This window comes from Eulemur rufifrons, chromosome 17 (genome assembly GCF_041146395.1).
Source record: "Eulemur rufifrons isolate Redbay chromosome 17, OSU_ERuf_1, whole genome shotgun sequence".
Taxonomy (NCBI): domain Eukaryota; kingdom Metazoa; phylum Chordata; class Mammalia; order Primates; family Lemuridae; genus Eulemur; species Eulemur rufifrons.
In genome coordinates, this window is record NC_090999.1 from 42964001 (window position 1) to 42978995 (window position 14995).

Sequence of the window (14995 nt, forward strand, 5' to 3'; positions counted from 1 at the left end):
GAGATGGCGTTGACATCTGTGCTTCTGCCCTGGGCCAAAAGCAGAGTGGTTATTTGCTGCTGATTCGGCACCCCATCTGCTGCCTTCTCCGGTGGTTAAGTCCCTCTTCCCTTTCCCCTCCATTTAGAGCCCCGGGGATGTTGAAGTCAGAGAGAGGAGGCTGGAATGTAAAGCATCCGAGGAGGAAGACAGGACAGAGGTTCAGGGAAAGACAACAGATTGATGAGCCCCATTCTGCAGGTGACCCCATCGGTAAATGCTAGCTCTTCTCTGCCAATGGCAATTTAACAAGTGTTTGAAAGACTGTGTGTCATTGGCTGTTCAGGCAGAAAAAGAAAAAGAAAAAAAAAAAGACTGTGAAGGTTAAAAAACACAGCCTGTTCTAGTCAATCTCCATCTTTCTGCCTGAGAGCTTTTCTGACATCTGACTCAAGGAATTTACTAAACTTTGTTTTTTTAAACTCTTAAACTTTTTTTTTTTTTTTAACTCTTAGTCTAGGCCCTCAGAATAAGTCCTTTATTTTTACCAAGGGTGCTCTAACTTTTGAATATATCCTTTGTTTCTCTTTTCTTATAACATTTAACTCATTCCACTTGCCAGTTAATGAATTTACAGACCTAACTTCCACTGAAGTGGTTTCTTATTTTATGGTAACATCTTCTACCCAATCTGAGAGGTACAACTTGGGCTTTCTATAACATGGTTATCTGAGAACCATTCATTTAAAGTTCAGAATACAAAACATCACACACACACAAAGGCTATCAGTCTGTAATGGCGTAATTGAACTGTTTAATTGATTTTGAGTAGTTAGGCAATAGAGAGATGAGTGCCCCAGAAAGGCATGTGTTGAGTAAACAAAAGGAAGCAATTAGGAGGAGGAGCTAGGGAGAAATTGCTTGTCTTATGGATCTCTTTATTTGTAATGAAAAATTTTTTTTTAAATATTTTTCCTTTCAAAGCTTAAGGCTTATTTTTAGCTTAAACTGATTTTTTTCTCCAGTTATGATTTCCTAATGATTGTTCAACCTTTGTCTGTAATTCAAAAGAATTAAATTATTACCTCAATATAGAGTATTTGGGGGGTTATTTTTCATGCTGCTCAGCTGCTATATTTTATTTTCACTTAAATTTGAGGGTTTTTAACTCCTCATTCAAAGGGGCAGTTGACTCTGACTCTGCCTTTAAGTTTTGGTGGGTCTTAATTAAGTCCATATGTAGTTTTCATTCAGTGCTTTAAAAAATACCTTTATGTTTGCTTTCTAGACTGATTTTGCACGATTTAGTGGAACGAATGTGGAAACTGACTTTGTAGAGGTACCATCACAAATGCTTGAAAATTGGGTGTGGGACATTGATTCCCTCCGAAGACTGTCAAAACATTATAAGGACGGAAACCCTATTACAGATGATCTGCTTGAAAAACTTGTTGCTTCTAGACTGGTCAACACAGGTATGGCTTGTAATTTTAGAGAAGGAAAATAAATTAGAATCACTTAATGCAGAATTGCTGGCGTCTTCGTCTATAGAACTTATTTTCCTTTTAATAATAATGATACCCCAAGAGTGCTAATTTGAGGAGTGAAAATGCTAAATATATTGGAATAAGGAACCCTGGGATTATGTCTAAGAAAAAAAAAACCCACAGCCTTTAAACTTTAAGTAAAATGAGATACGTTGCTCCCATTTTGTGATGAGTACTGCTGGAATTAGACTTTGAAATCTATGATCTTGAGTTATTGGAACACATAGTTCTCTCCTCTCAAAAACATGCTCAAGAGACATTCTTATGTTATTAGGTCTTCTGACCCTACGCCAGATTGTTTTGAGCAAAGTTGATCAGTCTCTCCATACGAACACGTCACTGGATGCTGCAAGTGAATATGCCAAATACTGCTCAGAAATACTAGGTGTTGCAGCTACTCCAGGTACGTAAATACTATGAGTTGAGTTCATTTTTCCTGTGAAGCCCAGGCCATTCTCCTAACACCTCAGGGGAGGTGGAGTTTGTCAGACAGATTGCCTAATTTGTTTCTGATTTCTGAAATCAGGCCATGACTTTCAGATAAGCGCACTGTGTCCTTATGAGTTACACTATTCAAATGTGCTTGAAGGAAAGGTGGCTCCAGCTTCGCAGCATTTTAGTGTAATCAGGCGTGAGCAGTTGGCCTCCGCCCCAGAGCTGGGGAGTCCCAGAGCTGAGGGTGTTTGGCAGCACCCTCCTTGCTCCGCCCGCCCTGTGTGCACCATGACTTCCCTGTAATTTTCAGTAAGAAATTGACAGGAGGGGCATTTTTAGAGAGAAGCGTGAGCTTCTACCTTGTTTCTGATTCTGAAGTCAGTTAAAGCCCTTGATTAGGCGTTTCTAACCTGAGATTTATGGGATTCATGTGTGTGTGTGTGTGTGTGTGTGTGTGTGTTTGTATATATGTATTTTAAACCAACATATCATTGTGCATTTATATGTAAGTGATAAGGTGAATTTTTTTCACTAAGGAAATTGTTATTATAATGAATCAGCCACATTTATAGAGATAATGAAGAATGGCCAGCTGAGTCAGTCTGTGTTCTTCACCTCCTTTGGTGATCTGTTTATAGTAAACCATAGAGCAACTTTGTGTCTCAAGCCACTTTGTAAAGTAGCCCTACAAATAGATTGAATTGGTAAAGAGTTCCTTTTCAGTAATTATCAACCTAAAAATAAATGCCATTCTGAGACATTTTAGATATAAAGAAATGTGGCAAAGAGTAGGATTGATATTATTTTTTTAAGACACAGAGGAGTTTAAGGGATGAGAAAGGGCTGACTTCGGTTCTAAAACACTGAGCTATGTGTTGGGCGTGGACAAAGCCTCTGAAACTATTGTTAGGCATTCCAGAGCTTAGGGCCGAAACCAGCTCTGAGGTTGAGCCATCAGTGGAAGAGACGTTTGTAAACATCTTGGCTGAGGGCACACATAAACCCAGAGAGTACTAGAGGTGAGATCGTATCATTCCCTCTCTCCTCCCACAGCTGGACTCCCCAAAGGGAAACCTTAGCTAGCTGATAACCCAATAATTAACATTTGCTATCACATTGATTGAAATGTATCTTTTCTTAAAGGCACAAATATGCCAGCTACTTTTGGACATTTGGCAGGGGGATATGATGGCCAATATTATGGATATCTTTGGAGTGAAGTATTTTCCATGGACATGTTTTACAGCTGTTTTAAAAAAGAAGGGATAATGAATCCAGAGGTATTGTATTTTTTTTTCCCTCCTTTTGTTAATTTTATAGTAGCTCCCTCCCCTTTTACTCCTAGTGTACAATATTAATTACACCTAGATTTTAGAGTAAGAGGTTTAGTAACAGCTTTAACTTTAAGGTCTTACATCTCAAATCATCATACATCATTAAGTTGCAGTGTACAAGTGATTAACTCTAGTTCTATAGGTTTAAAAAAACCTACTGCATTTTCTTGCTTATTAACATTCCAATATATTGCATAATTAAAAATTCAAAGCTTTGTTTGTGCGTTCGAGAATTTATAGCTGCTAGTTTTGACATGTTCCATCCAATGTTTTAGTTTTATAGTTACAGGAGGTCAGAAAAGAAAGGTAAACTCCTTCCCAATGTAAATGATCTCCCTGTTTTGATATTCTCTACACGTTTTCTTTGTACAGTTTCTGTGGGAGGCACTCTTTTTCTGTGGCTGGCGTACCCCACCTACCACATAGTTTGTAACCTTAATGCCTTTAAGTAACTTAAGCTGCTTCATTAACCTGAGCCATTCCTTTCTGTGCCCAGTGAATTGCCCGCCAGGTGGCTGCCGGATAAACCTTCTTGAGTCACAGCCCCCTAGTCCCCACAGTCATGAAGACTCAGCTGTCAGGTTATTTCTAAGGCTGATGCATTTTCTGCTGTGTTTTAAAATTCTGTTTGATTCAGATTTCCGAAGAACGAATATTCAATAGCAGGCTCTGTCTGCTATTTCAACCAATTGATTTGTTCTCCAGACTTTTTGTTTGTTTGTTTTTGAGACAGGGTCTCACTCTGTTGCCCAGGCTAAAGTGCAGCAGCAGCATCATAGCTCACTGCAACCTCGAAAGCCTGGGCTCAAGTGATCCTCCCGCCTCAGCCTTCTGAGTAGCTGGGACTACAGGCACGCACCACCACACCCAGCTCTCTCCAGACTTTTTGTTTGTATATTGCATAGTGCCTTACACATATGTATTGACGTAGCTTAGATCACCATTTCCTCCCCACCTTCCCCCTCAAAAAATACCTCCAAAGTACCGATACTTTACACTCACTGTTCTTTCCAAGCATTCCATCTCCCATCCCACCCCACCCCTCCCCACCCAATCTGTTAGCTCCCTTTAAGCCTCCTTCCATTATGTGGCAACCATTTACCAAGGTCAATTACTGACTGTTGTTCTGATATCCTGACTTGTGCATGACCTTCAGCCAGTGCCTGGCCCTCAATTCCTTCACCATTTCTCTTAGAGATGGTGCCCTTGGGATTCAGAGCGTTCTGGAGAAGATTATATGACTCCATTAACACGCCCTGTTATGAAGTCACGCTCCCCAACCTGAACTGCACACCTGGTGTTACCCTGTGGTCTACTCCATTCCTCTTACTGGTTCCCTCCGAGGCCCCTCCACCTTGTCCAGCAGACAATCTCTCCTCTTTGTTAAAAAAATCAAGATCGGTCCAAGTGAATACCTTCCTCTTTGTTTCTCTATACTTCAATACTTATCTTCTTTCTCCTGTCTCAGAGGAGATGTCTCTAACTCCAAGCCTTACTCTTGGTTTGCCATCTTGGAAAAAAATTTGCTACTGACTTTGCTAACCCCAGTCAGTGCTACTACTCTGTTCTTCTTTTCACAGCCTAATTTCTTGGTGTAAGAAGGAGTCTTTGTAAACCTCAATTTCCTGGCTTTTGCCGCCACCAACTGAATTGGAAAGTTACCCTCCCTCCAAAATTACTACCTTCAAAGGCCCTCACTCACCTTTTTCTTCTCCCTGCTGCTTGTTTCTCCTCTCTTTGTTCGCAGCCCTTAGCTTAGCAATCAAACTCCTTCTTTACTTCCCAGTACTCCTGCATATCACACAAGTGTATGTGTCCCTTGGGTTTTTCCACCTTCCCAAATTCATTCATTGTGTTTCATTCACCTAAAATATACACCTTTGTTGTCTATTCCTCTAAAAAATCCTACCATTGTTAATAGCCTCACTCAAATAACCACATATTTGTGAAGTCTTCCAGATCATCCAAACAAAAGTGATCTTTCCATCCTCTGAACGTAAGAGTGGACTTCGGCATGGGGGAAGGGCTTCAGTAAGCTGCTTCTTGTGTCTGGAATATATAATGTAACTATTACCAGGTGAAAAAAAATCATTATAAAATATTTTATACCATAGAATGCAAATTTTGATTTTAAAATATGTTTAGAAAAAAAGCTGTCAGTGGTTATCTTTGGGTGGTAAGTTTATGAGGGCTTATTAAATTTTTTTTTGTACTCACTATGGAGGTTTTCCTTACTTTTACACAGTGCATGATTATTTTAGAAGTCAAAAGCAATGTTTTAAAGAGACAAAAGATCCAGATATGTAAAGATAAAATTATGACATTTCACTGTCACTGAGTTGGTGAGGCTTCCTGGTATACGTGTACATCACCTTTCTCAGTTAAGCCTCCCTTGTTCACCTCCTCTGCTTCCTCTCACGTGACCACATCCCCGGGTCCCTCTATTGTTTTACCTTTTCTCTTCCAGCTGTCAAGGTGGCAGCCAAATTACTGATCCCAGCAGATCCCAAGGAACTTGCAAGCGCAGCAGAAGCAATCCTTGCCATCGTGCTTCTCTGTGCTTCCTCTTACTCTCAAGCTTCACAGCTTGGCAGGCAGCCGTGCTACTCTTAATTTAGGTTAAGGGGCTGGGTTGAACTTGGAGAAAGCAAGATCCCAACAACTTGGAGTTAAAACTTGTGGCGTTAAAAACAGTTTCAGTTTTACTAAAATTCTGAATTCAAGAGTGCCATGTATCATTAGACATCTTATGCCATAAGGCTGGTATTAATCCCTTCTCTTTCACTTCTTTTTCTTTTCCTACTAAATGCTCTGGAGTGTCATGTCACGTCTTGCTCCCCATCTGGCAGAGCAATAGTCGACTTGGCTCCAGAGGTCAAGGAGAATCAATCCCTTTGCTCCTCACCCTCACACCCTTCGCTGCAGTGTCGGATACTGGAGCAGCTTTTCAAGTTACCATTTTATTCCCTCCTACAGTGTACTGGGGTTTTTTTGTGGGGGCGAGGGGGGGGATTGTTTTGTTTTTTAACAAATATTTGTTCTAAAATAACACCTCACTTACAAAATTCAAATACCCACTTATTAAAAACTAATACTTTGGGGCAACAGTCCTATTCTACAAAAAATTTAGATTGTTATCACAACTATGTTGTGATCAATAGAAAAAGAAATATCATTGTTCAGACCAGTAAACCATATACTGCTTATTTTATGCCGTAACCACAGAGTCTCGTTATTAGCCAACACTGGAAAAGATGGCATTACCTTGGGTTGTTTCAGATTCGGTGCATTTGCTTCAGTCTCACATGTCAATGGTGGTTACTTTACCAGATATATAAGCAGGATAAAAATATGAATTTTCTGTTTTAAAATAATAATCAATTTGATCTGAAGTCGTGGGAATCAGAGCAATCAAAATATATCATGCAGACATTGTTGTCTCACCCTCCCTAATATGTTTTTGGATCATTTTAAGAAGAGAGCGGGATGGCCCTTCAAAGACTCAGGGCCTGCTATTGTTAGTCCCTAAGCACTAGAGAGGCTGGGGGCTGAGAGATCATATATCGTTGTCATTATTGGTCATGCAATAGAGAAAACCATGTCTAGGCCTTCTCTCTGTAACCTCTTGCCATCCTGCAAAGCCTAGGGTCTGCACTGGGAACCATTTCAGATCTTAGCAAGCGGAACTGTAGAAAGTGTGCTGCTTGCTGGGAAAACAATAATAGGAAGGGTTAAATATAAACCTGCAACCTTCTGAATAACAAATAGTGGTGGAATATTTTATGGTACAGCTGTTTTCATTCTGTTTTGAGGGCCTCTATCAAAGTATTGGTACTGGCTGCTTACGTACAATAGCCTAAAAGTTTACTACGTTTGGTTTTGTCTATAGTTTCTTTATATTATTCTTGCTAGTAAATAGATATCACATCTTGCTGTTTAATTAAACATTACCTAACGTCTTTGTTTCTAGAAGTACATGGAGAAATTGTCTCATTATCGGATGTATTTTTCACTTCTCCAGCTGTTCTCTTAAATAACTATGGAAGGGAACTTCTTGGGATTAACACTTTTCCAGCAAGCTCTAGTAGCTGTTTAAGGATATCTTTAAGGTCGCCAATTGTAATTTCAAAATCCAGCAACTAATCATAGGGTTGAAAGAATGGGGGCCTTTTAACTAGGGCTATTTTCTTTTTATAAGACAACTTCATTGTGGGAAAATTTCCTAAGAGGTAATAGACATTGTGGATTCAAAGGCAATTATATTGTTAAGCCAGTAGTATCTTCCTCCTCTTTTGCTTTGGAGAAATTGCTAAGCTTTGTTTCTTCCATCAGTGAAGGAGAAATACTACCAAGTGTCATTTCTGAAAGAAAGATACTTAACTGTCATTTAGTCTGTAATGCAATAAGGAACTAGCTAGAATGATCTTACATGCAGTAGCAGCCACAGAAACATGAAGAATCTCGGTTAAACATGAAAAGAATTGCTCGACAGATAATCTTGATCTTATGAAGCTAAGTATTCCAGTGCTCTTCAAACAGAGTCCATGACCCAGTTCCTGCTGTAGTGTGTTGCTAAAGGTGAAAACGAAATTTCCTCTCCAGAAAAGCCCTACAAATGGATTCAGTTTTCTCTGCCTCAGCTCCCTGATCTACCACCCACTGCTGGTTTTCTTATACCTCAACCTTTCTGACAGCCTGAGTTGTGCCTGATTTGAGGGATGAAGGAAGGAAAGGGGATTGATTTCCAGCCCACTTCTTGAATATTTACAAGGCCAGACCTTCTAAGTCTTGAATCTCGACCAGCTGGAAGCAGTTTTTCTTCCTTTGTGTTCTTACAGCCTTTCTTTGTGTTTCTCTTAGAGCCATAATAATCTGCCTGTTTAACTGTTTATTTCTTTATCTTCCCTTGATCATAAGACTCTCGTAAAAGGAACAATTTTATTCAGCCTTGTGTTCCCTTCTCTGCTTCACAACTGTTTAATTAATTACTGTTTTACATGTGGGTACCTCTTTGGACCTAATTGCTGGTTCCCTCCATCCACATCCACTTCCACTTCTCTACACCCTCCTCCCCCATGCATATAACTACTCAGGGTCCTTTTTTTCTGCCAGCCTCCTCCCACCCCATAAATAAAGGTTTATCCTTCTGTCCTTGCAAATCAGAACTCTGCTTCAGGTTTCCAGAGGCCCCTTAGAATCAGGCAACAATTCCTACTACTATTCTTCCTTCCACCTCCCTGACTACCAGCACCAGTCTTTCATGCTCTCTCTCCTTCTTTGTTGTTATCAAAGGTATTCTTTTTTCTTCCACCCATAATCTCCCCACCCTCATAGAAAACACAGGGTGTGCTCTTGGGAGGGAGTTACAGGCTGGGGAATGAAAGGTTTCAAAGTCCAGTTTTAAAGCAGCCCGGTGAGCTTGTCAGCTGGCTGCTCACCATCACCTGTCCTGGGCCGGGTGCTCCCTGCCCTGATGCCTGTTACTCACTCTAAGGAAGGAGACAACTCTGGCTAAGCACCCCAGAGTCAACCAGGACGGGAAGGAGACAGGGAGGGAGAGTTGAAAGGCAGTGGGAGCTGGCATGCGCTTCTTCAGAGACACTCGAGATAGCAGGAGACCCAGTCCGTTTCCCATTTTTTTGTTTTGTTTTTTTTTTTTGAGACAGAGTCTCGCTCTGTTGCCCGGACTAGAGTGAGCAACTCTAGTTGCTGCCGTGGCGTCAGCCTAGCTCACAGCAACCTCAAACTCCTGGGCTCAAGCGATCCTACTGCCTCAGCCTCCCAAGTAGCTGGGACTACAGGCATGTGCCACCATGCCCAGCTAATTTTTTTTCTGTATATATTTTTAGTTGGCCAGATAATTTCTTTCTATTTTTAGTAGAGACAGAGTCTCACTCTTGCTCAGGCTGGTCTCGAACTCCTGACCTCGAATGATCCACCCACCTCGGCCTCCCAGAGTGCTAGGATTACAGGTGTGAGCCACCGCGCCCGGCCGTTTCCCATTTATATATTCTCATTGCTGATAGATGATAGGCATCCTTTACTTGAATAATTATGATTGCTATTAAAATATTACCTCAAAGGGTGCATATTCTTGGATAAAATGAGTGCCTGAGTGCCTTGTCTCTCCTACTTAATATTCCTACTGAATTATATATTTCATATCTTACTAATAGGGGAAAGGAAGTCTCTTGTGCTTTTCTCTAGCTTTATTAGGAGACAGAACTAATTTTAAAGAAATGCCAAACCAGGAATGCATTTCTCTGAAGTGCATATGAGTTGCTGAACTTGAGGACAGTAGGAAAGGAAAGGAAAGGAACAGTCAGGTTTATTAAATACCAGTAAATGCCAGGTATTATGCTAGAGAGTGAATAATATACTAAAATGATCTCTTCTAATCACCTAGAAACAGAGTGAGGTAGGCATATTCCCATTTTACAGATGGGGAAACCAAGGCCCAAGGTCACATAGGGGAGGATTGAGCCAACAGTCAAACCTTGGCCTGATTCCAGAGTGCCTGATCTTGCTTTAGAAGGCATTAGTGTTAGAGAAGCCTTGTGGGGTTGCCAAAAGATACATGCTAATCTTCTGGGATTAAAAACCACAGAGATGACTGATGCTGATTTTTCTGCATAGGCTAGCTAATAGGAGTTTTTACTACATGCAGATCCTCCTGAAGGATGTTCGTAGCATGAAAAATTTTAGCAGTTATCTTAGAGCTTCTCTTCCTGCTTTCCTCACAGTTAAAGTTCCTTTATTGTATAAACAAAGTAGAACAACTCATGGCAAAGACTCTTTCACCTGTGGCATATGTCTTCCAGACCCTGTTCTCTCACCCAGAGAGCCTGGTACCTTCCTAAAACACAAAAATTCACTTAACTATTTTTTTTTTCCTTAAGAAAAGCAAGATCCTGTTACCAAAATGACTCTTAAACTCTTCTCAAAACTTCATTGCCAAGGAAATGAAACTATTAAAAGACCATTGCTCTATAATTCAGGAAATTGAATCAACTTGTTTGGAGCCATAAGTAGAGGAAGACTTGAGCTGTACTGAGACACATACTGTGAGACTAAACAGTGCCCTGCTCTAAAATGACTTTACCATTCAGAGGAGTCATGAGCTTTCTCTTTACAACACCATGTAACTCCTCAAAAGCTTGCTTTTATATACTACCTAAAATTACAGTTCTCTGCACAAAATGAGAATACTTTGTCAGATGTTAGCATTTGGGGTGACTTTTAAAAAACTTGCATTTGGATTTTCATTAATGTTTCTAAAATACTTGTGGAATGAGTATGTATTTTTAATAAAAGATATATAATACACAGAGCTTAAGTTTTCCACAATAAAAGGTTTAAAATATTTTTATAATTCTGCAGAAAAACTTAACTCACATTTTCTAAGTTCTTCCTGTACTGCTGTACCCAGAGAGCACAATTTTTTTTTTTTTGCTCTACTCACTAATTTAACACTAGTCAAATCTGGGCACATTGGGGAATGAAAGAAAGAAAAGGGAGGTAAATGGTGGATGGACTCAAGAGATCTGATCTGCTCCTTTAATAATAAAGTCTATGACAAGAATAGCCATCACTCACATTTTAGATTTTAGATTGCTGCTGTAACAGTAATGAATTGCTCAGACCAAGCAAGCAATAACACGTCATTTTTTTCTAAAGCAAACTGAATCTAACTCCAAGCCCGCATCACCAGAGTTTTCAGGAAGTCCAACATCAATGATTACAGGCCCTCTCTTTTTAAGAAAATTTATCTAAAACTTGTAAATAAGGCTACACAAGTACTGTGTGCCTTTTCAGTATCATACTAGAACACTGTCTAACAAGCCCTCCCTCCTAGAGATCGTCTTGCGCTCCAGGCCCTAGACCTGTCCGGCATGGTAGCCACCTGTGGTTTTTGAGCACTTGAAATGAGGCCAGTGCAACTGAAGAACTGAACTGAGATGTGCCACAATTGTAAAAAACACACTGGAGTTGGAGGATTTAACAAAAAAAATCTCAGTAATCTGCATATTGATACATGTTGAAATGATAATATTATAGATATAGCGGTTTAAATATTTTATTAAAATTTTACCTATTAACTTTATACTTTTTTTTTAAATGGCCACTGTTTTTTTAACTTTTTAAAATGTGGCCAGTAGAAAATTCAAAGTTATATATATGCCTCATATTATGATTCTATTGTACAGTGCTACCTGAGTTTATTAGCAGGTAGGTTTATTTGACTAATTATTTATTCCTGATTAGGGTCCAGACTGTGAGGTTGGATGTTAGCCTGAGGATGATTAATAAGTTTCAAATGATTTCTGTTCATAACCAAAGAGTAACCTCCAAAGTTTTTGTGTTATGGCCCTGCGGAACATTAAATATTTTTATATCTAACTGGCAGATTTCATCTATGTTTTATTTTCCTTAACAGTTTAACTACACTTACGTCTGATATAAGATTGTATACCAAGAAAACTTAAGTCGAAAGTTAGATTACTTTAGTCTCTAGAAATTCTCTAACTCTTTTTATACTCAAAAAGATGATTAGTCCTGTTGATCAAATGATATAATGGATATAAATTTAAGTGTTTCTCTGTGAGTTTTTTATTTTATGTGTTTATTTAAAATTGTGCTTCATTGAATTGTCTTTGTTTTCCTTCCCCAAAAGGACAGTGAAAGGGAAGTGAAAATATTGAACAATGCTAATACCCAATAACAAGTATTTTCTTTCACTTTATCTGTTCATGTGTTTATGTAACTAAAAGTAGAGGCACTGTGATTCGTTTTAAAATTTCCAGACCTCCATTCCCAGAGAAAACTTCGAGGTCCTCATTCCCAGCACCGGGACCACAGAGGTGTCTTACCCTGCACTCTGGGGCATGTGCTGCCCTCCCTGCCCCCATCCACGAGGAAGAGGGTTGGGGTTTTTTCTTATGAGCCCCCCATGAAAGCAGCCAAAGCCATTTGACAGTAGCTGTGCTGCTATTTCCAGGTATACAGAACCTCTCTTTGTATCCTCTTGAACACTTGCTTAGCAAGCCCTTTTGAATCACATTTGAGATAGGGTAACAAATGGGAACCTTTTCTATATATTCCATTTGGCTACTTTTTGTTTGTTTGCTCATGTTGTCAGCTCACTACTGAGAATCTAAGGAGACAAGACCATAATAAAGGGCAGTGAATAAGACCCGAGGTTTTAAGCTCCAAATCGCTTAGCTACGAAAATAAATAAATAAATACCACAGAGCTGTAGCGTAGGCAAGAGAGAACATCTAGACACAATAAGGCTAAGGTCCCTTTTCCTTCACCTCTACCTCTTTCTCTTTTGCATCTAGAGATTTAGAAAAGTGCTATAACCATGAATTATTAGGCATGATGTTTTATTTTATTAGGTTGGAATGAAATACAGAAACCTAATCCTGAAACCTGGGGGATCTCTGGACGGCATGGACATGCTCCAGAATTTCCTGGAACGTGAGCCAAACCAAAAAGCGTTCCTAATGAGTCGAGGCCTGCACGCTTCGTAAACCGGGGATCTTTGGTAGCAGTCCATGTCTGGAGGACAAGTCGACATCGCCATGTGTTACTGGCCTGGAAACTGAAGGGAGTTTTTTGCAAGTGAAAATTTAGATTTCTATTGACTTCCTTTTGTTTTGTAATTTTAAAAATTATAAAGCTGTAAATGGAATTATAAATATTGTGACCTAAGACCCACTAGAAAGTAATTGTACCATAAAATTTCATAAAAATGGATTTGATTTCTTTTTATAAAAGTTTCATATGAATGTAATTTGATTTTTTACTATTATAATCTAAATAATATAATGGAAGAGGGCTAAGGATTTTTAAATTGAATCATATACATCGTATTATTTGATCCTTCTTATATCTTGATGTTTTGTACTTGGGATTTCTGGACCGATAAATGAATCATCACATTCCTCTGGCAAATATTTTCTTAGAGCCCTGCATCAGCTTTGATCTTCTGTCTCACAGCAAGGTGTGAGTGCTCCTTTGCCTGCATACCTCAAGGTCAGGGGAAGACGCCTCAGTAATGCATTTGTCTGTGTATATCAGGCCTCAGGATTCCCAACTTTTTGCCACACTTAAATTATGTTCCTCCATTTGGGTTTGTAACTTTTCTGTCTAAAGTCCAGTCAGAGAGCATCAAAAAATCGTATGTTTCAACTAGACTGGTCTAATGTATATTGTAAGTTTTTATATCTTATATTAGAGGATTTTATCTATTCTGTCTATTCTATTACAAGATAATATATTATCTTGTATTAGAAGCTCATTTCCCCTTCAGCATACAAGATCGCCAGTCTTTGGCATATTTGCCAATTAGAACACTAAGGCAAGTCCAGGCATATTTTTCTATTCTCCCGTTTCTAACAAGTGGTAGGGACTTTGCCTCCTTTCCTGCCTACCTTGCACAAAGTGGCAGGTAGACATGTCACAGTGGCTCTATAGAGTGCCATGGGAAGACAGCTGAAGCTGTGCGGAGCATAAAGAGTTCAGAAACTCTGGAAGAGGAGTGGGTTCTGGACCGAAGTGTTTGAGGACAGCTGCTTCGAAGTATTACTTGTGTGCTTAAACTCAGCCACAGGAAGGAGGCTCTTCAGTAGCCCATTTTGTCTGGTGATAAGTGAACCTTTGGATCGCTCTTTGACTCTCTTTATTATGGACCTAAATTCCAGTTCTTCAGCAGACCAGTAGACTCACAGTATTTATTTTCCCCCAAGGAGTCTATTCAATAAAGAAACCAAACAGGATAATTTTTAAAAAAAAAAATTTTTTTTTTTTTTTTTTTTTAATTTTGAACGTACTCTGCATAGGTCTTCCAGTTGTTTCCCAGTGCATACCTGAGGCATGACTTTGCTGGCAGGGAACAAACTTTGAACCTTTCTGTGCTTTAGTCTAAATGGACTTTGTGCTAAATAAAAAATTATTATGTTACATAATAAAATTAAAGACAACAGGGGAAATCAACAGCTATAGCAACACACAAGGAAATTCTAAGATTATCATTGCCAAGCAAATACCTTAAACATCCACATGAAATCCTCCCCTCCCTTCCGAGACAATTTGCCCAGCCCATCTCTACCCCACACTCAATCAACGTCACTTCCCCTGGTCCCCAAAGCTGTTTTTGTGATCTTAGCAACGTATGGTAGTTTTCTTCTACCTTTTTTCTCCCAGATGCTTCTGTTTTCCAGTTTCAGACAAAAAAAACTCTCTTCAGCTTTTTCTATTGCCCAACGTGTCACCTTAATAACTTTAGCATTTTAAATCTTATTTCACATGGAAAAATTAATTGGTGTGGAAAAAGGCTGCACACAATAAAGTTACATTATTGTAAGAATGAACTCACATTTGTTTCATACTTGAATGTTAAAACTGAATTGCATGAGAGAACAAAAGTGTTATGGTGTTCTTTTTATTTAGGGTCTACCTCTAATATCTAAAATCTACCAAAGAATAACAACAAAATTAAGTACTCACAAAGAAAGTTCTTCTAGCATAATTCAAAAGTAAGACCTTATTTTTTAAAGCCTTTTTGAAATTGGCTATCTACTTGTTTGTTTGTTTTTTTACAGATCATAACATAGGGTGTCACTGAGATGCTCTGAATTGTGGATAACTATAAAAATTGTTATTGGGCAAACTTACACTTCAGATTTATGGACTGAG

At 39.1% G+C, this 14995-nt stretch overlaps 1 protein-coding gene across 1 annotated transcript in view; it reads left to right on the top strand.

Annotated features, from left to right (window-relative positions):
• Window positions 1-14047, top strand: part of NLN (neurolysin) — a 90495-nt gene extending 76448 nt beyond the window's left edge. Inside the window, exons 10-13 of the mRNA XM_069492860.1 lie at window positions 1268-1454; window positions 1801-1929; window positions 3105-3241; window positions 12694-14047. Of these exons, the coding sequence (XP_069348961.1) occupies window positions 1268-1454; window positions 1801-1929; window positions 3105-3241; window positions 12694-12828 (588 nt within the window). The 3' untranslated portion in view covers window positions 12829-14047. The remainder of the gene's footprint in view (window positions 1-1267; window positions 1455-1800; window positions 1930-3104; window positions 3242-12693) is intronic.
• The last annotated feature ends 948 nt before the right edge of the window (window positions 14048-14995 follow it).